The sequence below is a fragment of the Vanellus vanellus genome, assembly GCF_965231255.1.
Source record: "Vanellus vanellus genome assembly, chromosome: 23".
NCBI lineage: Eukaryota > Metazoa > Chordata > Aves > Charadriiformes > Charadriidae > Vanellus > Vanellus vanellus.
In genome coordinates, this window is record NC_138928.1 from 5,764,507 (window position 1) to 5,780,821 (window position 16,315).

The 16,315-nt window shown below is 54.6% G+C and overlaps 1 protein-coding gene across 1 annotated transcript in view; it reads right to left on the minus strand.

The window, feature by feature from the left end:
* PLXNA2 (plexin A2) overlaps window positions 1–16,315 on the minus strand; it is a gene marked incomplete at its 5' end in the record, with an annotated part of 154,785 nt that overhangs the window by 48,784 nt on the left and 89,686 nt on the right. The window contains 4 exons of the mRNA XM_082494522.1: window positions 9,161–9,275; window positions 12,507–12,603; window positions 13,794–13,947; window positions 14,923–15,046. Of these exons, the coding sequence (XP_082350648.1) occupies window positions 9,161–9,275; window positions 12,507–12,603; window positions 13,794–13,947; window positions 14,923–15,046 (490 nt within the window). The remainder of the gene's footprint in view (window positions 1–9,160; window positions 9,276–12,506; window positions 12,604–13,793; window positions 13,948–14,922; window positions 15,047–16,315) is intronic.

Consider the following 16,315-nt stretch of genomic DNA (forward strand, 5'->3'; position numbering starts at 1 on the left):
AACCCTGAGGAGGGACTTCTCTCCTGTGCGGGCGGCAGAGCACTGGCACAGCTGCCCAGAGAGGGGGGGAGTCTCCCCCTCTGGAGCCATCCCAAACCCGCCTGGAGGTGTCCTGTGCCACTGCTGGAGGTGCCCCTGCTCTGGCGGGGGGTGGCACTGGGAGGGCTCCAGAGGGCCCTTCCAGCCCCCACCACTCTGGGATTCGGGGATTCTGTGAAACGTGCCTGCGCTGGCCGGGTGGGCAAGGCAGCGGGACTGCATCCCCCTTTCTGTCCCTAAATCAACGTTCTGCCCTGCTCTGCCGTCCTGGGAAGTGGAGGACATCCAAGGACGGGAGGATTTGGTTGCAGTCAGTACCCAGAACCACAGGGACAGGGTTTTCACTGATGGGATTAAGCACCCTAATCCTGTCTCCTCTGGGCCTTCTGAAATTCTGTCTAGTCTGCAAAACTGACATTTTCTCTTAGGAATTATAGCAAAGGGTTTGGCATCTGCAGTAAACTTGGAGCCTCCTCCAGCAAACAGCAGTTGTAAAGGTCTTATGGCTTTCAAAAGAGCATCTGTCCTTTGATCTGAGGAGGAATCTCCCCCAGAGGAGGGAGGACTGAAATAAAACCTAATTAATTTGTATACACCTGTATCTCAGTGCGTCTCAGCGGGGCGGGTGCTGGGCTGTGACTGGCAGTGCCACACGTCCCATCACACACACCGACAACAGCAAAATTACCAACAAGCGATGGCACCTGCAGATCTCCTGCCACTGGGTGGCCACTGGAGAGACCACCAGACGAGGAGGAAGGCCAGCCCGGAGGATGCCAAACAAGCTCGGATGCCCCTGGGATCTGAGGCACCAGGTCTCTGCCTTCCTCACAGCACCCTTTGGGCTTCAAAACCTTAAGTGTCCCACTCTTGTGGACACAGTCCCTTCGGGTGCCCTAAGCCCTTTTACATCAGGCTGGAAAGAGCAACCCCAGGCTGCGCGGGGACCTGCCGGCCCCACGGGCAGGAGGAAGGTGATGTCCCAGCCCGGCTCAGCGATTCAACCAAAGGGGCAGCATCAAAGTCCTTCTGCACCTCTGGGATGCTGTCGGGAGCTGCTCCAGGAATGCATTTTTGAGTCAAATGCAAATTCAGCAGTATGCGACAGCCAGAGCCTCACAGCACTACCCATCACCCCGCCGGCCCCGGCAAAGGCATTTGGGGAGAGAACCAGGAAAAACGCGGGGTGCTGAGGTCCAGCAGTGGGGAGAGGCTGCTCAGCAGCAGGCTGGAGGAGAAGGGGTGGAGGGGGCTGAGACAAAACAGCACAGAGAGGTTTCATTTCAGACCTTTCCCGATTAGGACCCGAAGCCTCTTGCATGAAAGAGGAGATTAAACAGGTCCTGCTCCTGCGACCGAAAAAACGGGTAAGGATAGTTCCTCAGTCCCTGATTTTTGAGTGTGCAAAATGCCATGAAAGTGGAAGCAGCCTATTAAATCTTCCATTGAAAACCACGTGAAAATATTTCAAACATCCGTGTGATTGCAATAGAGGAGCAAAGAAAAGAGCAAAATGCTGCTGCCTCCAAAACTACATATTCTGAAAACTGAGCACAGCAATTAAAACATCAAGTAAAGAGAAGTGTGATTTGTTTCCACTTCTGCCACTATCTGGCCAAAATATTGCAACTGTAAATCAACAGCAAGTCTTAATATTGCGGTGGCTCAAGACTTCACTACGCAAGATGCCGTATGCAAAGCAAAAGGAAACTCTCCCTGCAAACACCATTCCACAGATGAGCAGATCTCCAGTTCCCCACTAGCACAGACTAGATCTCTAAATGGTACTCTGAGGCGAAGCACAGTGCCTGGTAATTGTATGACACTCCTCCCATAAGATCTCAACATCCTAAACATTATCTCTTCGTAACACACTGGGAGATACAGTTTCTCCTCAATTTATACACCGGGAACTGCAACACGCAGAGACGAAGGCTCTGACCGTCAGAAGCATTTACATTCTGTTTAGCTCCAATTTGCTTTGATCTAATGGAACTAGGTACCTGAGTACCTGTAAGTATCTGACACTGAATGATTAATCCCAAGCTAAAGTAGAAGTTTTAGAAAAAAATGGACTGACGTCTCCCTCCCCTCTGCCACATCCCAAACCGGCCCCCCAAGCCCTTCGCCACCCTGCCTAGCAATCACCGTAAATCATCCGGACGGCAACGCAACGAGAGCCATCCTTACCAGGCTCCCGCTAGGACGGTGTATCCAGGGAGAAAATCCCCCTCTCTCACTAATGACCATTAAGCACGCCAAGCGCGCTCCCTCTCCCGCGCACAGCCGGGCGGACGGGATGTTGCTTCGCTACTGGCTCAGGCAAGCTGTAAATGAGGAACAGATGCTCCCCCGCTTTGGAGAAGGCAGTAGCTTAAACTGCTGCCTCATAAACCTTTTTAGTGGCACTTTTCCTTATATATTTTTTATTTTATTTCTAACGGGGACTTTCACGGATTAACAGCCAAGAGCGATTTTAAATTCCCACAGCCAGAGAGCGGGCTACGCCGGGAGGGAAAGGAAAGCCCTTCTCTGCTGTGGAGCAAGTTTACGGGCTGGAAGGGAATGCCACCGTGAAGCTCAGCTTTGATGTTCCCACAGACCCGGGTATCACAGATCCAGCGCAGCCTTTCCACTACCACCAGCATACTCCTAAGACTCGTGGCGCTTTCCATCCAGCCGCCAGCTCTTCCGAGCTCCGCACACACGTTCCTTCCTCCTCGTTATGCACCGCACACCTGTGACGCCTCCTTCTCCACATCTGGCTGCATTTCAGGTTTTGCATTTAACCTCAAAGACATATCGAGGACCAACGGGAGACAAATGGCTCCGCTCCGGAGAGGTCCCCAGCTCTGTGGAAAGCCCGGGTTTGGGAGGAAAGGCGTCCTGGAGCCGCAGAATCTTTTACCACGTTATGATTGAAAACAAAAACTCTCCAGCCACACCACCGGTGGGAGAACCTCAGCGCACAGTCCTGAAAATAATGAATATGTTATGGACCATTATCCTTCCTGGGCACCGCCATTCGTGAGACGACTGTTAAAGAAACGCTTCTTCCTTTAGAGAGATGGGAGAGGGCTTACGTTTTCAAATCTGCTCTCTAGTGCTGAAAGCGCTGGTAGCAAAAATTGTTCTGCCATCATTAGTGATGAGTAGGACATAATAGATTTTTTTCCTTTGGTTTCAGTGGGAGAAAAATGTCACATTGAGATTCTGGCGAAAAAAAAGGCAATGCAGCTTGCGAGCGCCCGCCGCTCGGGGGAACACCGCGAAAGGCAGCCCCTCCGTGTTGGCTGACAGCTACAGTGATCACACTAATAAGGGGATATACATTTTGGGATGGAGCGATACGTAGGCAGACGCCACACTACCGAGAGCCCAGGGCGCTCGTGGGGAGCCGCGGTGCTGCTGGCGGTTGCTGCGGAATTTATCAGATGAGTGAGCGAAGCCGCAGGAGCTGCGGGGGCGTGCGGAGGGCGCGGGGCTCGCTCAGATGCCGCACGCGTTGCAGAAGCGCTGCTGGAGGCCCCTCTCCCCCCACTTCGTGCCATTGCCCATCCAGGCCCATTGTTCAGCCTTCAGGTCTTCTTCTTCTTTGTCTTCGTTTTTTGAAATTGCTGCCGCGGCGATGCGCAGCCCCGTCCCGGCACACACCGGCCCTCCCACGGAGCGTGCGCGAGTGGGCTCGGGTACCACGTGGCTGCTGCCGCGTCAGCACCTCGGTCCCACGCTGCGCACACGGGGCTGAGCGGGTGATGCCATCATAGGGAAGCTCAGGTTGGGTTGTCCATCCACCACCCCTTCTACCTCCTACCATATCTAAAAGCCAGTGCTAACATAAATTATTCCGTTAGAGGTACATTGCCAGCTTTAGCAATGCCTCTGTCGACGCTTATTCACTTTATTGGAATTTGGTGATGAACTGGGAAGCGGTTGGCAGCACCAGTCCTGCTGCTGGGATCGGAGCCGGGGGGCTGCGGGAAAGGTCCCCTCGTGGTGGTGAATGACGAGACCATCCCTGGTCTGTCGGGCTCAGCTCTGGGGGCTCGATTCGGCACTTTCCCCTGCTACTGCCAGGAAGAGCTGAGCATCCAGAAAATACAGAGTAAAAAGGGAGACCGCAGCCAGTGGGATATACAATTTGTTCCATAATCAGTTTACTTTGTTTTTTAATTCATGAGAAGTAAATCCTGCAGTGAGTTAGAAAGGCCGTTGGTGCCTCCTCTCGCTAAACAAACACACGCTGAATCCTCTCATTATCCTTCTTGACTTCTGTACACCAGAATAAACGCAAATCAGAAGATCTGCTGGAGAAAGACAAGACTCCGACGCATGAGTGACACAGACTCTGGGGGAATATTCTGCGTATGAAGTATCATCACACACAATTTACAAAGGCATTTTATGCTTCTCCAACACTTTTTAGCCTCAAAGACTCCAAGGTCTATAAATACCTTAAAGACCCGCAGTACACATCCGTCTCTGGAGCAGAACAGAGCACCCATGGTTATTATTTGTGTTTAACAGAGCAGTTTTAGTAGGTCAAATCTTCTTGCTCTTATTTGGAAAAAAAATGCCTAGAAATGGCAGGCGTTGCTTTTGACTATGGGATTTAGCCCAAATGGAAGAAAATATAATGTTTTCATACTTTTCATCTTAAAAAAAAGCCCTCCACAAATGTTAACTTGCGACACACATTTTAAAGTTGTAAATATAAACGAATCTGGCATGTGAATGTAAATCCCCGGCTCACAGTTGTGTTCCCAATGATATAAATTACGGTCCCCATCACTCATGGAAACACATTATTCTTCATTTATGCTACTGGAAAGGAGAGCAGACCTTGCTCCTTAGAAACCAAACATGAAAAGAAAGGCAACTGAAGCGAGACTGGTCTCACTGGTAAATTCCTACCCAGTGCCCTTTTGTCCTGAGCTCCGTGCTGTATGTGTGTGCCGTAACCCGGGTCTTTCACGTTAATTTATGAAGTGTGATATTTACAGCCACGCAAAACGCGGGAGGCTGGAGAGCCTATTTCTCGCCCACAAACAACCCTTTGTGTCCCAGCGGTGAGGACGGGAGCAATTCCCTCAGCCACGGCCAGGTCCCAGGTGGGAGCATCCCCCTCTGGCTCCCTGCGTGGCTCCTTCCCCCTCCAAACACCGCAGGTGATACACACCATAAATCTACGGGTGAAAAAAAGTGTCGCCAATAAGCTCAAACCAATCTTCTCAAACTGAGATGAGTTAATCTTGCTGCAACTGGGCTTTCTGTTACCGCTGGTACTTTTCCAGACAAACACATCTCTCCAGAAGTTAGACGTGACCCAGCAAAGCCATTCGCTGACTTTGGTGGACTTAGGTGTGGTTCTGAGTTGTCTCCTACACATCACAGTTCCCATTCAGGTATTCAGCGGTGGGAACTGTAAGGATGGATATGGGGAAGGTTTGATTTTGTTTTATTTCCTTCAAGGTGCATCAAGCAGCACTCAGCATCCAAGGGCACAGCCAGGGCCAAAGGCATTGCCTTAAAAACAATGAGAATTTAAAGAAGTCAGAGCAGAGCTGAAATTTGGCTCTGCACTAAACTCCCAGAATCTGCAACGCCGCGTCCCCGATTCTGCACCTGACACATGGAAATGGCATTATCTACACACAGTGGACATCAAAGAGGGACGGGATCCCACATTCTGGGAAACTAATAGGATTTATTTGGTTCTATCTCTCCATTGGGATGGGGTGTGAGGATATATTTATGTATCTACACTGCGCTTCATCTGCATGTTTTATGCATTTAGGGAGAGACATCTTATAGCCTCACACACGCACAAACCCAACCACATTGGACACATTAAAATGATACCATAGGCGTTGTCTGAAGCTTTGTAAAGTGAGACAATCAGTGCTACGCACCCACGAGACCTCTTCTAGGAGGAACCCTGCTTTTGTGGGTGCGAGCCAGCCCCAGACCTTTGCCTTCCCATCGCTCTTTGGATAGCAGTGTCTCAGCAGGCACTTTCTGCAGATAAATGAAGCCTCCGGCCAAGCAAAGGCTGAGAAAACAGCTGCTTATCTCATTATTAACTCCGAGAGAACCGGCCACCTGAAACAGAGGCCTCAAAAGCGTCGGGCTTACCCCACGTCAGAAAATTCCCACCAGATGGAGGACATCAAGAACAGCCACCTCTGTCCTGGAGGACATCTCTGCTTTAAAGGCTGCGAGGGTTCTGTATTTATCTGCCAAGGACTCCAAAGCAAACATGCTTTGCACATTTTCACTTCTGCAAATACAACAGCATGATGCAAAACAGAGATCTGACACTCAAGGGGCATCTCCTCTCAAGCATCACAAACGCCTGTGGTTATCACTTACCGATGGCTTTGCTACCCCCTGACAACGCACCAGCCCGCCCTGGGAGCCTGGCCCTGCATCACCCGCGCTGGCCGCTCAGCTCTGCCCTTAGACGTTGATAAACAATTCCTGGTGACAGGGCAGGCAGACAGACTGACAAAGCTCGTTCTCTCGGCTGTATTTGCATGGAAAGCAGGGCAAACAGGCAGCATTCAGCTCGGTCAATACAGCCAGAAGATTGCAAGGAGCAAGCTCCCGAAGAAGGGCTTGCTTTCCCCATCACCTTGTAAAGTGGCTGAGGCTTTGAGCTCCTTTCCCTTTTCAAGACAGACGGCTCCTAGAAGCATCAAAGGGAGTTCGTTACACATGGAATCCCACTGGGACACAAATTCTGATGGGCCAGGAGTAAAAGGGAATATTCAAGATATTTTCTCTTAAATTAAATATAAAGGCACGAGAAAATTTCCAACCCCGTGTGAACACATGTGCAAATCTTACATGAGAAGAGGCACATGGGACTGAAAGTAGGGCAGCCCGCGCCGGCGCTGCTCCCTCCGCGGCGCAGGCACCGCCACGGTTAGCACCGGCAGCACCGCTCGGGCTCCAAACACAGCCCACTCTGCTGGAAGGCAGCGAGGTTGGTGAGCACAAACATTTTGCTAACACATCAGGCCATGACACAATGAGAACATTGTGATCCGAATTGTTTTAAGAGAGGAAACTACGAGGCATTTATGTGATGCCTTGCGTTAGCCGGAGTGAAATGCCCATAATAAAGGCATTAGCGCTGTGCTGTGTATGCAGGTGGCAATTTATTTGCCTTAAATAAGCAAACAAATGAGGTTTTGGTGTCTGGCTTTGCCTGTGTGTTCACAGGTCCAGGGAAGTCATGATAAACACTGGAGCATCTGTATCGATACCAACAGACCTTATCAAAAGTAATCACCAGGAAGGTGTTAGATATCCCATGACATCCCCTGGTAAGAAACAACCTCTACGAGATGAAGACGACAGAGGAAGTTCTTTGGAGACGCGACAGTCCTGTGATCCCAGCAGGGACTGGCAGAGATACCAACTCCTCCACTCGCTCCCTCTCTGTGATCTCAGGCAAGTCCTGTGCGTTCCCAGGAGAAAAACAGAGATAATGGGATTGTCCTACTTTACCAGAGACTTGTCAAACACTTCTGAGACCATGGGGTTGAAGACCTATAAAACTGAGAACTACAACTGTAAAGCCTGGGAAGACAGTGATGCTTTGAGTGTGAAGGAGACCCCCCCGCCCCATCTCTGGAGAGAAGGAAAAGCAAAGGTTTTTGCTTTCTCTTGTTACGTTGAAAGGAAGTTTCGTGACTTTGAACTGGACTGAGAAAGCTTTTGGTTTGTCCCTCGGGCGGACACTTCTCCTTGGGCATCTGTTCCCTTTGCCGCGTGGGGCAGCTCTCTGCGGCTGCGGCGTGAGCCCCCTCCTCGTCCCTCGCAGGCGGCAGGGGACAGGGGACTGCCACTCCATCCGGCTGCTCTTGCAGATTCCCACTGAGCTACGTACACATGCAGTGCGTTAACGCTCCTTGCCTCGTGTCTACGTGCCTCCTGGCAGCATTTTAACCAGAAAGACCCGTGAGTTAAGTGTCAAGTTTACTATTGGTGTAGCAGCAGCCGGACAGCTTCGGCCGCTTCTTTTTAACGGCTCAGTGTTGTACTCTACTGAGCGATCCCTCCTGCTTTTCTCTATCTCCCTCACTCACCGATAAGGGTTTGACTTGATGCTGGCTAACCCTACCCTCCTGTCTTTTTCCAATATTTGTGTACGTCCTCACTGCTGCCCTTCCCACTTCCCAATACACTCAGGATTTTCAAAGCACCTTTTCAACCTGCCGTTTCCCTGCAGCTTTAGGACCTGCACTCATTTCAGGGTCTACAAAGCTACGCGTAGGGGCAGAAGGGGCCAAGACCGGGACTCCACCAGCATCAGCGGCTGTATGTGCTCCGTCCTTGGTGAACCTGGAGCAGACAGCAGCGTGGGAATCAGACCAGCCAGTGGGTGCAGAAACCCCAAACCAAGGGGTTAGTGGTAACCTTTAATCGGGAATTTGTGCTAACAAACTCCTTTCCTCCGTGGACCCCTCTGCCTCGGGACATACAAGAGGGCTATGCCCTCTTCCAACTGTTAAAAGCATTTTTGGACTTGAGCCCCACACCTCTTATTAACTGCTAAGAGAGATGGCTCCTGGTCCATACAGCTGGAACCTGAATCACTTCTCTTTTCCAAAGTCTGGGGCTGTTCACGTCTGCAATTCCCTTCTTAATCAGTTTACAGTCAGGCTCCTGCCATAAATTTCAGCCCTGCCAACACAACCCACTGCACGAGTCCCACCAAGAGCTCCGCAACGGACTTGTTACTTGCCGTCGGGCAAATCCCTGCACGCCTCGTACGTAAAGCGGAGCCACTGAAGCGCGCTGGTCTGCAGAAGGCTTTGAGAGCCCCGAAGGAAAGCACCGCGGCCATTACGGCTATTACCAAACCTGAGCATACCCACGTATCAGAAGTGGGATCCGCTTTGGTGTTCAGGTCGAGACACATCGCTTTTGCTAAACTGACACTTTCTTACTACGGTCCTTTACAGCTGTATCTGTACTTTTCGATGCCAGAAAGAGACCAGCCCCGGCCCATGGAAAGCTGAAAAACCTCAGTAAGCATTGGTTATGCTCATTGAGCCATGGAAAGGCAAAGGAGAACGAGCTCAGGAGTACTGAAACCCCAATCTGGTACCTCAGAGACGTTGATCCGTCCCTCCTGAAAGGAGCACGTGGTGGGGTCGTGGGTGCAGAGGTTCCGGTACTTGCACCAGTGGCAGCGGAAAGCACTGTTCACACAGGACAGGCACCTGGTGGGAGAAAGGAGGAGTTACGGAGGAGGTTATCACCTCGGGAGGTCTGTACGCTAACAGACGGGCCCAGCCACAACTCCAAGCTCAGGGTCCTTCATGGGAAAATAACTTCTTTGGAGGGATGTTTTGGTACAACAACAGTAACAGGTTTGGGAAAACACACACCCAAAAGACAGCCTCCAAACAACCTCCCAATTCATTCAGTAATAAAATACAAGCTGGGATTTATTGCACACCATTGCACTGGCGTAAAATAAAGCACAATATTGCACAGACACCGGACTTGATTTTTAGTTTCTAGAAAGTGGAAAACAAGGCAAGCATGGCAAAAATCGGAGTGGTTGTTTTACAAGTCAAGAATGCTTCAAGTCAACAGTAACACTTCTGCTTGGCCTCAGAGTGCAAAGAGTTCAGCAACCGCTTTTGATTCCTGTTGGAAGAAATTAACTGTTTATGAAATGTTTTTGAAAGAACGCAGGCCCTTTTCAGACAGGGGGCGGCCCAGCTGCCAGCAAACCGCCCGGGTGGTTTTTATTCCCTGCTAACTGGCTGCCAGTTAGACGCACGGCCCACGGCAGCCGCTAATATTTGCAGTAACCACCTCCTCCATCTCCGAGGCCAACCCTCCGTGCCACGGGGCAGCGCTCTGGCGGCCGTCCGCTGGCGTAAGCATAAGCTGCATCCCACGGGATTCAGCTCCGTGTCGTGACCTGTGGCGCCCGAGACGGGGTGCTGCCCGCAGCGGCAGTGCCCGGGGGGGATGCGCTGGAGCGAGCGCAGGCGCAGTGAAGAGAGAGGAGCATCACCAGGGAAGCGGGAGTGTGGCCTTCAGTAGGAAACGCTGGAAAAATGAGGAAAACGGGTCTCCGGGCAGAGCCTCTCCGCCAGCCGGGCAGCGGTGTCAGGGCAATGCCTCTCATGGGCTGCTGCCACCAGAATGTGTGTTTTAATAACTCAATTGTATTTTCCTTCTGATGCATTCGTAGTGACTTCAATTGCCAAGGAAACTTATTCTAATCACGCATCTACAAATCTGGGGAATAATATCAAGTGCTGCGAGCTTATTCAATTACTCATTTGACCCATTTCTGTCTCCATTTCGGTCTGTAGCCCTCCTCCCGCCCACCCTCACCCAGTCTGGCCTCCGGCTTTCCCGTCTGGGGCCAATGGAGCCCTCTGCTTCCCCCCACGCCGCTGGGTGCGAGGGAGGGGGACCCCTCTGACCACCCAGGCCAAGGGCTTGGTTCGGCACCTCTCACTGCTCCGTGGTCTTCTGGCTGCTGCTTTCAGCTCCGGCTGAGCAGGACAAGGGGCTCCCTCCCGGCAGGACCCTGACAGCTCTCAGAGGCTTACACCAGGTCACCCCCTCTTAGCCTAACGCCACCTCCCATGGCCTATGTGCTTCACACACCACAACCGCTTCTTGTGCTGCCGCGCAGCCAGAAAGGGCACAGCCGCTCCCTGCTCCCCCCAGACACCCTCGCCCCGGCAAGGAAGAGTCTCAGGATCAATAGGTCTCTCTCCTTCGCTGGCTGGACCTGTATTCCTTCCTCCTTTTTGCATGCCGTGATTCATCCCTGCCCGCCTGGCTCGCGCCCTTGTTGAACTCGCTGATAACGAGTCCGGGATGATGTAAGTGCCGCAGAATTTACCACCGCATTAGCACTTTGTCTCCAAACAGGAGCTGGTAGAAAGGCACGGTCAGATGAAGCCAAATGACAGCCCAGAAAAGACGCATTGCCTCTCCTGATTCAAACCTCCGCTCCTAAGTGAAAACAGGGCTCCCTGTGATGCCATCCCTCACGCAAACTCAAACCCACGAGAATGCAGAGGAACCGCCGGACTGCAAACACTCGCAGGCGGAGGAGAGGCTGTGCCGTACAGCCCGACTGAGGGACGGGGACGTAAGGACAGAGCTGTGCACGAGGGGTGGCACAACAGGAGGCAGAGATCATCGAGGTAACGGACAGAGACCACCAGGAGAGGCAGCATGGGGGGACTGAGGGGGTCACAGAGCGCCTTTCATCACGGTACCTCTGCTCTGTGCTACGGCTCAAAACAAAATTAAAAAAAATTGAATTAATGCCTAGAAAAACTGCAGGCCAGCCAAGCCCGTCAGCACACGCAGCCCTCTTCCAAGTGCAAGCAGGGAAGGCCGTGACTTGAGGTTTCAAATCCAGTGCAGGAAGATGGGGAGCGACCCTGTGCCGGCACTTCTTGGCTCCCGCGGGCAGCTCCAGCAGCAAACCACGCTCCCGGAGCAGCGCCGGCAGCCCGAGATGCCGCCCAGCCCCGCGGCTCCCACCTGCCTTTGGCTATCCAACTTCTGGCAGGTCCTGCCCATGCTTCATTTTGGTGCTCTGGGGCTTGCTGTGTTTTCAGAGAGAAATCTATAAATGCTTCAGGTTTGTAAATGTGTTTTTAAGGCCAGCCAGCTGCGTGCCGCCTTCCAGCAGCAGATGTGCCCATGGGGGATGTGTTTCCATGATGCTCAGCAGCACTGAGTCCCCCATTGGAGCCCCTCCACGGAGCAGCCCCCTGCCCCTGCCACACTCCTGGGCAGCCGTGCCGGGCTCTGCGGGCTGCTCTGCCCAAGCGCGGGCAGAGCTCCTGCCGCCAGCGTTCCCACTCACCCCATCTAAAATACAACCCCAGGGCTGGAGGCTGCCAGGTCAGTCCCTGCCACGGTCTCCTCCGCTGGCCGTGCCCTCCTCAGTCGCCCCGGGGAGCATCCTCGCAGCAGCCAGCACCCTGCTCTGCTGGTGCAGCCTGGGGGGGCTCTGCCTCACTGCTGCCTGCAGCCCACCCCCCTGCTGCCTGCAGCCCACCTCCCCTCTGCCTGCAGCCCACCCCCTCTGCCTGCAGCCCACCCCCTCTGCCTGCAGCCCACCTCCCAGCCCCTCCGCTGCCTTCCCCAGCTGCCTGTGAAGACACACGCGAGTTCACAGTTGCGGGATCGCGCAGCTTGGGGGCACCAGCAGGTTAAGGTTTTTTTCAGGCTCACTCCGCCTGCGCCTCCCGAGGCAGAGAAAGCAGCACAGGCAGCCAGAGAAGTTCAGAGAAGACTGGAACTGGTGGGGTCCCCTTCCACCGCGCGTGTCTGCTGGCTGGGCCACGCAGCACGGTAACCCCCTCCCGGCTGGTGCTGGAGCCCAGTACCCATTTCCCAGCCCTTTCTCTTTTCAGCCGGTGTTTGGCTCCGCTTGGGGATGGGGAGGGAGCACTCACAGTTGGTGGGCACTGCAGTTGTAGAACTTGAACTCCGTGCTGACAAACGTCCTCCCCGTCTCCCGCGACTTCAGCTGCAGCACGACGCCGAACCAGTCTGGGGATGCAAACCAGAGCCCGTCAGTCAGTCCCAGCGGCAGTAACGAGGGAAGTAACAGCAGACATGGGGGCACCCATTCCCCGCCTGCCAGTGTGCTGAGCCATCTGCTTCTGGGGTAGAAGGTGGAAGTCAGGTTGCTTTCGTCTCCCCGCCAGCAGGACCCCCACCCCTGGTGAGTCTGCAGCAGCTCCCCAAGCCGAGGGCTGAGCATCCCCCCGGCCCTCGAGCACCCCGGGGTGCCGGGCTGACTGTCTCCAGCACTGCCTCCAAACCAAACCAGGCTCAATGGCAAAAAGCACTGGAGACTCAGGGTCTACACGCTGCCTTGGGCCACAGTTGAAATGAGTCTGGGATCCCATCCCGTTCCCTAAAGGATTCTGTCTCCAGTATAAAACCACAAATTCAGTCTACACTGAGAAGCAGCCCAAGACTAGAATAAGAGACAATGCTGGAAACGAGGGCATTAACGAAGCTCCTTAGGAGCCTCAGCACTGGGTCAATTAAGAGCAGATTGCTCTTCCCCAGCTGCTGCAGGGAAGTCCACGCTAGCCCTGCTACCACGGTGGCTCTCGGCCCCCAGTGTTCACCGCGTCTCAGGCTCCATATAATGCCTTCGAAATACAGAGGTGTCGGCAGGGAAGCACAGTTGGCACCTGGAGGGATGCCAAGGAGAAAACGAGTTTTAAGCAAGTAGCGTTTTGGTTATGGGAAGAGAAAGTATGACAGCAGTGACATTAATGAAGAAACAACCCAAAGATCGGGGCTGAAAAATAGAAACTGCATCCGCCTACTCGTGGGTGCTGAGCCGGGCCCAGGGGAGGGCTCCTGCCCTCCAGACCCACCCAGCGTGGCGAGGCTGCCAGCCCCTGTCCCACTCATGAGCCGTCCTGGGGGGGACAGATGGCTCCTGTGCTATCTTGGGGACGGGTCTGGCAGCGCAGGGAGCGTGTCGGGACTGGGCAAGCACACGGTGCTGCCTGCTCCCAGCCTATCTTGCCCCGTGTGGGATGCGTTCCTTAAGGACGAAGTGCATTTAGCTCCCTGGGTTCAGCGGTCTCTGACAGGAGCGTGAATTTCTCCAGCAGCAGCCCCAAAGGGTCTGCTCCACCCAGCAGATACTTCCAAACCCACGCCGCACTTCCTGGTGGCGCAGACATCGCATTGCTGTCCAGAAGTCCGTTACTTACCCTGATCCACAGGTATGGCAGGAACATCTTTTGCTGCTGGCGAAACACACACAACCCGGCTGCCCGAAACCTTCCCTTCCACCTCCGTCAGGTTCCCGAAGAGGCAGGTGACGCCAGCCGCCAGGTCTGGCGCATCGCTCACCAGCAGGCTGAGCTGCAGGCGGGGAGCGGGGGGGCGGAGGGGAAGGGAGACACAGCCGGCAATCTGTTAGCAGGCAGAGCTGCCCGAGATTCCCCCGCATTCCCAGTACCTGCTGTTTTCCCGTTCAATACTGACCCCCTGAAATTACCCGCCCGCCCACAGGCCAGCCGCCCTTCCGTGGGAAGCGGAGGAGGAGAAAGAAAGCCAAGGATGCGGGTTCTTTCCCGACACAGAAACACCTTGCTGAGCCTTTGGGCACCGCAGTTCAGCAGAGGTGGCCACGGCAGTTTTTTGTCCCCCTGGCTGCCCTACAGAAGCATTGCCACCCCTCAGTGCCCGCGTCAGGAACCTGTGGCAGCGGCAGCAGTGCGTTGCCTCCCGTGCACGGGAGCAGCCGCGGGTGCCCCAACACCCCTCTCCCCGCATCGCAGCTCCAACAGCCCGCGTGGGATGGACAGACCTGTCCCCACTGTCCCCACCACGACTGGGGACCGTCCCCATGGCAAAGCGGTGCCTGAAGGGGTGAGTGCCCTCCCAACGGCCCCGTGCCGTTCCGACAGGGAGCGCGGGCGGGCCGGGGGGAGCGGGAAGGGGCCGCAGCACGGGCAGCTGCCGCGGGGCGCCGGGGGCTCGGGGGGCAACAGCTGGGATGCTTCAGAGAGCCAGGCCCGAGCACAGCTCGCAGATGAGCTTTTTGGGAAACAAAGCCTTTCCTTTCAACAGCTAATGAAACCAGACCGAGAGAAATGTGAGCTGAGGCCCACGGGGAAGGGGAATTTGTTGCTGCCATCCCCACCCCCTGCTTCCCCGGCTCCGTGACCCCTTTCCTCACCAGTCCCTCCGCGAGCCTGACTTCATGGGAAAACATTTGTACGGACGGGCAGGGGGAAAGGCTGGAGAGCGGAGTGCTCGCTCTGAACCTGAAATATGCTGGGAATGCCTCTCAGCAACAGGCCTACCCCTTCCCCGCCTGCGGGCAGCACCTACCGGGAGGCTGTGCTCGGAGACGGAGATGCTGCTGGGCTGCACGGTGATGCTCATGCAGTGGCTGATGCTGCCGGCAAATCGGTACGGCTCGTCGGCTCGCTCGCAGCTGTCCCTCGGGGAGCACCTGCCGCACACGAGCGCACATCAGAGCCCACAAAGCACCCGGGGAGATGTCAAACGGCACCAGGGGTGAGCTAAACAGGAGGGCAGAGCCTCGGCCAGGGGAAGGGGGCATTATGATCAGCACTAGGGGCGATGCTCTGCACTGGGACCAGGTATGGGGCACAGGCTCCAGGTTAGGGTCAAAGGGCACGGAAAAATATTCTGCGACCAGAAGAAAGGCAAACCACAAGCCTCTGAGGAGCAGCTCCCAGTCCCGCCTGCACTGGGACACAACCCAGAGCTGCCAAGTGCCGTGTGCCGGCGGTGACAGCGGGCGCTGTGGGTGCGGGGTGACCAGGCGCTCTGCCGCTCCGCTGCTTGGCCAGGGCCCCTGCAAGCCATAAATCCATAATCTCCACAGAAACTAAACCATAAAGCAGTAACAGGCAGTAACAAGATGACGCTTCCATTCCAATTAAAACAAAACCCCATAGTTCAATTATCGTCTCCTCCTGGAGCCGAGGAGCGTGGCGGGGCCAGGAACAGGACCCTCCCCTAGGGCAGCCGCCGGCCGTGCTTTGGCTGGTTTTCACGCCTCGGGCTCCCGGCTCTCTCCCATTCCCACCACCAGGAATGCAAGCACCCAGCAAGCCAGAGTGACTAGGACTGCTCCTAGCATGCCATGTGCTCCGGGATGGCTCGTTATCCCTTTTTTTCTATTGCAGGTGGCCTTGGAGCGGTGTGAAATTAAGTTGCTTCCCGCAGGCAGAGGAGCGCCCAGCAGGAAACCAAGGAAGAACTATCACTGTCTCAAACCAGATACCAGAGACTGCACCACAGCACTGCCATCCCTCAGTGAGCTTCTATTTTATGTCATTTGGGAGATTTTTTTTTCTTCCACAGCCCCCCCCCCCCTCCCCCGGGCACAGATGACACATTGGCCTTTTGGTGTTAATGGTCTTAACAAGGTATCAGCAAACTTTATCACTTTTCACTCATTGCTGATCTCGGACCCGATTTCAAACGGTGGCGCAAAGGTCAGAGGACCGAGACGCTGTCACCAGCCCCACATGCCACCAGCAAGTTCCCTTCTGACAGTCACTTGAGTGTATGTTACTGGAATTAACGAGGTGCTGCTGTCAACCCGCCTGTTCTCCTGGTTCCCTGGGGGGCGGCTCGGGCGGCCTCAGACACACGCGGGCATCAGCAGGAACACCTCCTGCCCACGCAGAGGCTGAACTCTGCCGTGCACGTCTCGCTCTGACCCGCTGACGAGCTCCCGGCAAAACCG